Below are 9,516 nucleotides of genomic sequence, written 5' to 3' on the forward strand. Positions count from 1 at the left end.
GATCATCGTATTGACCGACTGATCATCGTATTGCACCGAGTGATCGTCGTATTGACCGGAGTGATCGTCGTATTGACCGAGTGATCGTCGTATTGACCGAGTGATCGTCGTATTGACCGAGTGATCTCGTATTGACCGAGTGATGATCGTATTGACCGAGTGGATGATCGTATTGACCGAGTGATATCGTATTTACCGAGTGATGATCGATTGACCGAGTGATGATCGTATTGGCATGATGATCGTATTGCGAGTGATGATCGTATTGCCGATGATGATCGTATTGCCGATGATGTCGTATGACCGAGTGATCGATCGTATTGAGCCGAGTGATGATCGTATTGACGGAGATGATGATCGTATTGGCCGATGATATCGTATTGACCCGAGTGATGATCGATTTGACCGATGGATGATCGTATTGACCGAGTGATGATCGTATTGGCGACTGTGATCGTATGACCGGACTGATCGTCGTATTGACCGAGTGCATGGTCGTATTGACCGAGTTGATGGTCGTATTGACCGAGTGATGTCGTATTGACCGAGTGATGCGTCGTATTGACCAGTGATGGTCGTATTGACCGAGTGATGTCGTATTGCCGAGTGATGATCGTATTGGCCGAGTGATGAGTATTGCCGAGTGATGTTCGTATTGACCGAGTATGTTATTGACCGAGTGGATGTTCGTATTGACCGAGTGATGTTCGTATTGACCGAGTGATGTTCGTATTGGACCGAGTGATGATCGATTGACCGAGTGATGATCGTATTGCCGAGCTGATGATCGTATGGCCGACTGATGATCGTATGACCGAGCTGATGATCGTATTGGCCGAGTGATGATCGTATTGGCCGACTGATGATCGTATTGCCGACTGATGATCGTATTGGCCGACTGATGTTCGTATTGACCGAGTGATGTTCGTATTGACCGAGTGATGTTCGTATTGACCGACTGATGATCGTATTGACCGAGTGATGTTTTCGTATTGACCGAGTGATGTCGTATTGACCGATGATGGTCGTATGGCGATGTGATGCATGACGCAGTGATGATCGTATTGACCGATGATGTTCGTATTGACCGAGTGATGTCGTATTGACCGGTGATGTTCGTTTGACGATGAATCGTATTGACCGACTGTATCGATTGACTTGATATCGTATTGACCGACTGTGATCATCGTATTGACGACTGTGATCATCGTATATGACCGACTGATGATCTATTGACCGACTGATGATCGATTGACCGACTGATGATCGATGACCGACTGATGATCGCATTGACTGCGACTGATGATCGCATTGACCGACTGATGATCGCAGACCGACTGATGATCGCACTTGACCGACTGCATGATCGCATTGACCGACTGATGATCGTATTGACCGACTGATGATCGTATTGACCGACTGATCATTGTACCCCCAGGTATGGAGCTGTCGGAGCTAGTTGCGTTCAACGGTCACCTGTACAGTGTGGACGACCGTACAGGCTTGTCTACAGATAGAGGGAACCAGGCGGTACCCGGGTTATACTGACTGATGGAGACGGGTCTGTCTCAAAAGGTCAGTGTGTGTGTGTGGGGGGCCTCAAAACAGAGTGGCTGGCCCTGAAGATGAGTGTCTGTACGTGGGGGGTCTGGGTAAAGAGTGGATCACCAGGACCATACTGTAATAACCTCTAACCCTTGACCTCTGTGTAGGGTTCAAGGCGGAGTGGCTGGCGGTGAAGGATGAGTGCCTCTACGTGGGGGGTCTGGGGTAAAGAGTGGACGACCCACTTTACGCTGAGGAGAGTTCATCAACGAACAACCCACAATGGATCAAGGTGGTGGGTTACCGCGGCGACGTAGAACACGAGAACTGGGTACCGCGTTACAACGCCCTGCGCCACGCAGCCGGATTCAACCGCCAGGTGAGGAGGGGGGCGGAGTCTAATACACCTGTCTTTAATCCTCTTGGTTCCTGGAAGAATGTATGACACACCCTTTAATCTTTTTGTCACGCTAACTCTCTCTGTTCCTCTGAAGATGTCACTTTCTATTGTCTTTCTCCGAGGCGACCTGATGCACCAAGTCAGTTGTGTGGAAAAACACTCCCTTGATCATCTCACACTTTCTCTCTCATATATCTCCCTTTCTCTCTTTCTCCCGTCCAGGTTACCTGATCCATGAGTCTGGGGCGTGGTCCGACCGCCTCCAGCGCTGGTTCTTCCTCCCCCGCCGCGCCAGCTCCGAACGCTACGATGAGATCGCCGACGAGCGCCGCGCCACCAACCTCCTCCTCTCCTGCCCCTCGGACTTCCGCGACATCACCGTGGGGCACGCCGACCCCTCCACCCAACGCACGGTTTCTCCTCCGTTCAAGTTCGGTACCGGACACCGACGATCAGATCGTACTAGCGTTGAAGTCGGAGGAGGACGCGGGGAAGATAGCGACGTATATCCTGGCGTTTACGTAGACGGGAGGATGTTACTGCCAGGGACGAAGATAGGAACCTGAAGTATGAAGGACTGAGTTTATTTAAATGGAGGGATGGGAGATCCTTAGGAGAGACTGGAGAGAGGGTTGGAACCAGAATACAACAGGACAGGGTTGGTTGTTACAACTTACATCACCTACCTGTGAAGTAGTGGTGATGAGGTAGGAGGACTCTGTTCCAGGAAGGTCCCAGTCATCACCAAGGTTGTCCAGAAAAACGACTAGTGTTGTAGAATTCTTCCCATGGGCAACTTCCTGCCCCCAAAGGAGTCTGGGTAATGTAGTCCACTACGTCTGGGTTTAAACAGGCAGCCCAATTCTGAGGTTTTTTACCAATCACATCAGATCTGACTGGTCAAAATAATTGGCTGCATATCTAAACACAGCCTAAGGAACAACGGCCACGCTCAAGGGAACAAAAATACTAAAATTGACAGGTTTGTGTTCAGTAGGCACAAATCGGAAAGAAACGTTTTAAAACTGAGCATTAATTACCTGAAGTTGTCCAATAAGGCCAGTCATTTTGGGGTGTTCTGTAGAATGTTTGTGCCTTCTGAAGAGGACCCTTGTTTAAACTAACACTGACTCACAAATGCAAAACTTAGATGACGTTGGTTGTCAACATTTGCCATATGTTGAACAGACTACTGAATAAGCATGCATGATCTTCTTTCACCAGCTGTTATGTAATAACTTGTTTTCTCTCTTAAAACAGAACACCTCAGATTAAAATGTTCATATGTCATTCTGGTTCTTGATCAGAGTTGGTGAAAATGAACAGCTTACCACAGAAAACATGTCATACAGATCAAATGGTCAAATCTTTATTGATCACAACATAAAACAGATAGTACATTAGTTAGATCCTGGTTGATTAAATGCAATCAATCACTTCAAGTTATCATTCCATTAATATGGGATTTTCAGGGAAGTCATAATTTAAAACATACCATTAACTGATTGGAATTTACAAAGATACGTTCCACAAATACTCAGTCAAACAATGTGGATCAGATACATTTCACACATCATCCTATAGTGATTGACACATGGCCATGAAACGATGTTTTTCAATCAAATAAGCAAACTGAATTATCAAACGTTCTCGTCCCTGTTATCCAAAAGGCCATTTTAAAAACCTGACGATGCAAGGTGTTCCCATGCGACGACTCGTTGCGGCAGCCATCTTTGTTTACAAGCTGGTTCCCATGGCGATGACGTCCTGAGGCAGCCCTGCCATTTTGAGCGTTGTGAAGGAGCCCAGTTTAGAGTAGAAGTCAAACATCCTCCTGTCACCCTGCCTCAGCTCACAGAACACACCTCTGGAACCTGTAGGAGAGAGAGGGGCGGGGTAGATTCAGATGTTAACTACAGTCAAATGACAACGAGGGGAAAAGAATGAGGAACAAGACGAACGATGCACCTCATTCTGAATGAGGGGCTGTACATGTGTTAGTTCTGATAATCCAGCCCTATGCCATCAGGGAAAGAAGCACCATCTGGCATAGACACATCTGGATCAGTAACTGAATCCTACTTTATATTGTGCCAATAGTCAAATCCCCACCTCTAAAGCTGAAAGTGCTTGAACCCCGGTCTGATTACTAATAGGTCAAGGGTATTGTTGAACTCTGACATCACGTTGCATAGCAGCCATCACACTAAGCCAGGGTTCTCCAACCCTGTTCCAGGAGAGCTACCGTCCTGTAGGTTCACTCCAACCCTAATCTAGTGCACCTGATTCTAATAATTAGCTGGTTGATCAGTTGCATCAGCTTAGTTACAACTGGGGTTGGAGTGAAAACCTCCAGGAGGGTATCTCTCCAGGAACAGGGTTGGAGACCTGCTCTAGCCTCAGTCAAACAGTGACCAGAAACCCACTGTGCAGGTGCACAACTACAAGGGAGTCAGCACCCTAATCACAGTAGTGGCACTTGAATATACAACTCACCACTGGTCTTCATCAACGAGAGCAGGCTGCCAATCATACGCCTGGCGGGGGCGGGGTCTGTAACCCGGGGGTGGAGCTGCATGGTTACCATGGAAGGGAAGTCCCCTGGCAACGCTCTCTACAAGGAGGACGGGGGAGAGAGAGAAAAGATCAAATCGTATTTTCAGAGTCAAGGAACTCCATACAAAACATCTGAAGTAATACAGAGAGACAACTACAACCATATAGAATCATGTTGGGGTCAATGATTGAAACAAGACCAAGTTATATTCCAGTGTGTGATTGGGCCGTTGGAACCTAGCGGTTACCTGGTTGTTCAGTGCAGCTGCCGTGGCGTCAGTAAGGCCCAGGGCATACCCACACACCCCCCTCTCATCCTCCAGAACCAGACCACAGTTTGGGGAGGGGCACAGCTGCCCTCCTGCTAGCCTGTGGAGGGGGAGAGGTACACTGGGACATTACATACTGGCTGTCTAGACTGAAGGTCAGGACAAGCGCACAGTCACATATTAAAGAACAAAAACTACTGGCTGATCAGAGACTGTCCAGAGTGGATCATTGGGGAGTCATGCTGTACACACACACACACACACACACACACTCCCCCATCACTGATCAGAGACTGTCCAGAGTGGATCATTGGGGAGTCATGCTGTACTCCCTCCCTCCCCCATCACTGATCAGAGACTGTCCAGAGTGGATCATGCTGTACTCCCTCCCTTACCCATCACTGATCAGAGACTGTCCAGAGTGGATCATGCTGTACTCCCTCCCTCCCCCATCACTGATCAGAGACTGTCCAGAGTGGATCATGGCCTGTACTCCTCATCCTACCCATCATGATCAGTAGACTGACCAGAGTGGGATCATGCGTACTCCTCCTCACCATCACTGACTCAGCAGACGTCAGTACGTGGATCATGCTGTACTACACCCTCTCCATGCACTGGATTTTCAGAGAGCTCGAAGTATCATGCTGTACTCCCTCCTCACCATTACACTGCATCCAGAGCTGTCAAGGGAGCAACTGCTGTATCCCTCCCTCACCATCACTGATAGAGACTGTCCAGAGTGGATCATGCTGTTACCCCCTCCATCGATAGAGACTGTCCAGAGTGGATCATGCTGTACTCCTCCTCACCATCACTGATCAGAGCAGGTAGTGCTACTGCAGGAGCCTTGGCTCTCCTCTCTGCATCTCCATGTGGATCTTCTGTATCTCAGTCTGAAACAAACAGAGATGATATGAAGACAAAATCAATAAAGATGTAGCTAGCCGATACAGAGGTGGTTTGGTGAACCAAACCTAACGGGGCTAGCTTATAACTACACGCGTTAGCTTTCAAGGAGAATTAAACGTGCAAGTCATATTAGCATAATTATTCAAACAGAGTACCACAGTCGCTCTGGATAAGAGCGTCTGCTAAATGACTTAAATGTAAATGTATGAGTCAGAATACCCATAAAACTAGCATCATCTCATTATCTCAGAAACACTTAAAATAAGGGCTGTGTTTTGTGTAGGTTTACCTTGGCGTGATGTTCTGATAACCATGTAAATCCCCCCCATCAGACAAGGTGACTTATCAATATATTCGCCTMTATTTACCTCCCAAAAATGTAATGCTAATGTGGCTATCATACAGAACTACAKATGCCATGACATAGACGAGACTGCTGAATCGATGTAGTAATGAATAAATTYACTAAAGTTCTTTATATGGACAATTCTGTGAACTGTCTTGTGCAAGTTTCAAATTGACACAATACCTGTTAGCAAAGGTGTCAGCTAGAGATGACGTGCAGGAGCTTGCAGGGATTTGTAGTTTTGCATGATGTCTACTTTGATGCTAATTAGCATCTTTGAATCTGAGTAAATAGAGCTGAATATATTGATAAGTCACCTTGTCCGTGAGAGATTTACATAGTTATTAAAACATCACGCCAAGGTAAGCCCACACGAAACACAGCCCTTATTTTAAGTGTTTCTAAAATCCCCTATGGGAAAAATGAATGGAGGAAAAACGTTTGGAACCATTTCCCTTTTTGACTGCTAGGTTTTATGGGAATTATGACGTGTCCACTGTGGTGCTCTATACTACAGGCTTTCGCTCAGTGGGCTAACACAGTCTTATGGCAAAACACTCAGAAYACCTGGTTTCCATTCCCAGTCGGTCCACGCGTCTCGTATATTTMAACAGATATGTTATAGTCAGTTCTAGATATATTGGAATAACTAACCTTGTCTCCTGGGCAGAAGGGTCGTATAGAATACACTGATGTCATAGGAGGGTGACGGAACAGATCTCTGTTACCATGGCAAGGCAGCATTCTCTAAACAATAAACAACAGCAATACTATCGTCATCAACCAGTCAGTACCAAGTCAATGATCTCTTTGTTATGCCTGAGAGATCAATGGCTCTGTCTAGGTGGTTTTCTGTGATCCCCTGTGTGTGTGGCTTGTCATTGAGTGTTGATCTGTGATGTGAATGTGACAGCAGAAGTATATACAGTTGTAGTGTGTTCTGTGTGGTGCATCACATTGTACTCGTAGACAAATAGTAGCAAAAGGTGAATGTTGAACTTTTGTTGCACACATCCAGTAACAATTTTGGATGACAATTACATAAATGTTTGACTGCAGAATTTATTACCAATGTTGATGCAATGACGCTGTCGACCGATTGAGATGTAAGAGGCATACAAAATAATTCCAGTCATCTCATCAAAGGGGTGATGGGGGTTAAAATGGGGTGGGATATGAGGGTTAAAGGGGTGGATGATGGGGGTTAAAGTGGTGGATGATGGGGGTTAAAGGGGGCGGATGATGGGGGTAAGCGCCATACCTGGAACTCCCCGGAGAGACCCCCTCTAAACCCCCAGGGCTCTGGGTCGTCAGTCATCACCTGGCCTGAGGGCCTACTCTGCCCCCCTGTGGACAAAAACAATATTACACTTAAATGATACATCAACCTATATGCTTATTGCCTACTGCATACAGCTCCTTGTACCACAACATACAATAACGCAGTGACCTACACAACAACATACTATATGGGTCTCTCTCCCCCCCCGCAGCCACGCCCGTTGTACTTAATTATTTGGCGGCGCCGCTTCATGTGTCTCACACACACTATTCCCCCTCCCCACCCCCCCGTTGTACCCAATTGTTTGACGTAGGCGCGGGCCAGGGTGACACCACTCTTGATGTCACAGATGTAGTTGTAGAGGTCGTAGAGGATGCTCCGGTTGGGGGCGTTGGACAGACGGTTAAACATGGTAAACACAGCAACACACATCACGTCAAAACACTTCGCCCTGGAACGCCACTCTGCATTTACGAGAACCTATTCATTGTGAATAGCATAAAACATCAGATGAATTAACCTCTGCGTCCGTCTTCACCTTCAGGCCCCGACCTCTGAAACCCACCCAACCAAGACAGAAGCCAGATCCTCTGACGAGAGCGTCTCATGAGCAAACTCTCCCAGCGGCGGCTAGGGAAACACGCCTGTGTAACGTGCCAGGGTTCTGGGAAGGGAACAACCCCCTGTTCACAGCAGAAAACCCCGACCCTGGAGCGATCTCCAAGCTACTTCTCAAGAACTTATTCTACTGCCGTATGAACACGATTCTACGGCTAAGAAACCCATGCTGACGGAACTGTACTGCTGAAACGCACTAGCAGAGGAAGCAGGGAAGAGGCAGAACTGAATTGACTGGCGATGTGTTCCGTTTGGACTGAGATAAAGTGGAGTGTGTTGGTACTGAGATGTGAGAGTGTGCTAACTAAAGGGAGTGTGTTGGGACTCCAAAGCATTGGTGAGGAAATGGGCTGTTGCACTTATCGGAGAAAGTCTGCTGCGTAGTTCGCGGACTGACGATATGGTGAGGAGTGTAGCGTTGTTGTGACCCGGAATGATGGTGAGAGAAGTGTTGGAGCTGTAAGATGGGTAAGGGGATGTGGTTGGGGCACTGAGATGGGTGAAGACAGGAAGTTGGTTTTGGAGACTGAGATGGGTGAGGAAGTGAAGTGTGTTGGACTAGATGTGCAGGAGTTGGTGTTGCGACTTTTGATTGCATGTGAGAGTGTGTGTGTTGGGACGAGATGTGAGGAGTGTGTTGGGGACTGGGACTGCCTGAAGGGACGGGGTGGCATATAAAGAACACAGATCGGAGTGGGAAACACACCAAATCAAAATCCCGTTTAAATAATTAAGTACTCTTATTGGCATGTGGCACAAATTGTAAAGAACTTACCATGACGAAACTTCTCTAAAAACACACGACCCACCCTCTCTCTCTTAAAATCTCCACAACCCCGCTCTCCCACTAAGTCTCCATGTATCTTCATCCCTTTCCCCTCCTCTCCTCTCGTCTTCTGCGCATGTATCCTCTCTGTCCCCTCTCTCCACCTCCCTGTCTCCATGTACTCTCGTTCCCCTCTCCCCTCTCGCTCCACTGTATCTCTCGGTCGCCCTCCTCTCCCTGCTCTCTGTCATCCATTATCTCCTCCCCTCTCTCTCCCCTCTCTGTCCTCCATCATCTCGTCGGTCTCCTCTCTCCCCTGTCTCCATGTATCTCTTCGGTCCCTCTTCCTCTCCTCTCCGTCTCCTGATTCTTCCTCTCGTCTCCTTACTCTCCGGTCCCCCTCTCCTCCCTCTCTCTGTCTGCCCGTTTATCTCTCGGTCCCTCTCTCCTCCCTCTGCTTTCTCCATGTTCTCTCGTCTCCTCTACTCAAGTCTCTCCCATGATACTCTCGGTCCCCTTCTCTCTTCGTCTCAGTATCTCTCGTCCCCCTCGTCGGCCTCTCTACTGTCTTCCCATGTATCTCTTCGGTCGCTTCGTCTCCTCTCTGTTCCCATGTATCTTCAGCTCCCTCTCTCCCTCTTTCTGTCTCCATGTAATCTCTCTGTCCCCTACTCTCCCTCTCCTGTTCTCCATTGTATTCTCTCCCGTTCCCCTCTCCCCTCTCTCTGTCTCCATGTAATTCTCCTCTCCCCTCTCCCCTCTCCTCTGTCTCCATGTATCCCTCCGGTCCCCTCTCTAAACCCTCTCTACAAAGACACACCC

General features: G+C 47.9%; 2 protein-coding genes across 2 annotated transcripts in view; one reads left to right on the forward strand and one right to left on the reverse strand.

The window, feature by feature from the left end:
• cant1b (calcium activated nucleotidase 1b) overlaps positions 1-2,642 on the forward strand; it is a 23,367-nt gene extending 20,725 nt beyond the window's left edge. The window contains 9 exon segments of the mRNA XM_070440575.1: positions 1,439-1,534; positions 1,537-1,575; positions 1,713-1,910; positions 1,913-1,924; positions 2,168-2,335; positions 2,338-2,378; positions 2,381-2,465; positions 2,468-2,503; positions 2,506-2,642. Of these exon segments, the coding sequence (XP_070296676.1) occupies positions 1,439-1,534; positions 1,537-1,575; positions 1,713-1,910; positions 1,913-1,924; positions 2,168-2,335; positions 2,338-2,378; positions 2,381-2,465; positions 2,468-2,503; positions 2,506-2,642 (812 nt within the window).
• Positions 2,643-3,397: 755 nt separating this feature from the next.
• Positions 3,398-9,516, reverse strand: part of ogal (O-GlcNAcase like) — a gene marked incomplete at its 5' end in the record, with an annotated part of 15,883 nt that continues 9,764 nt past the window's right edge. The window contains 9 exon segments of the mRNA XM_070440576.1: positions 3,398-3,819; positions 4,442-4,559; positions 4,750-4,870; positions 5,166-5,265; positions 5,489-5,493; positions 5,611-5,666; positions 6,683-6,775; positions 7,290-7,375; positions 7,607-7,774. Of these exon segments, the coding sequence (XP_070296677.1) occupies positions 3,683-3,819; positions 4,442-4,559; positions 4,750-4,870; positions 5,166-5,265; positions 5,489-5,493; positions 5,611-5,666; positions 6,683-6,775; positions 7,290-7,375; positions 7,607-7,774 (884 nt within the window).

The sequence above is a fragment of the Salvelinus sp. IW2-2015 genome, unplaced genomic scaffold, assembly GCF_002910315.2.
Source record: "Salvelinus sp. IW2-2015 unplaced genomic scaffold, ASM291031v2 Un_scaffold2671, whole genome shotgun sequence".
Classification (NCBI taxonomy): domain Eukaryota; kingdom Metazoa; phylum Chordata; class Actinopteri; order Salmoniformes; family Salmonidae; genus Salvelinus; species Salvelinus sp. IW2-2015.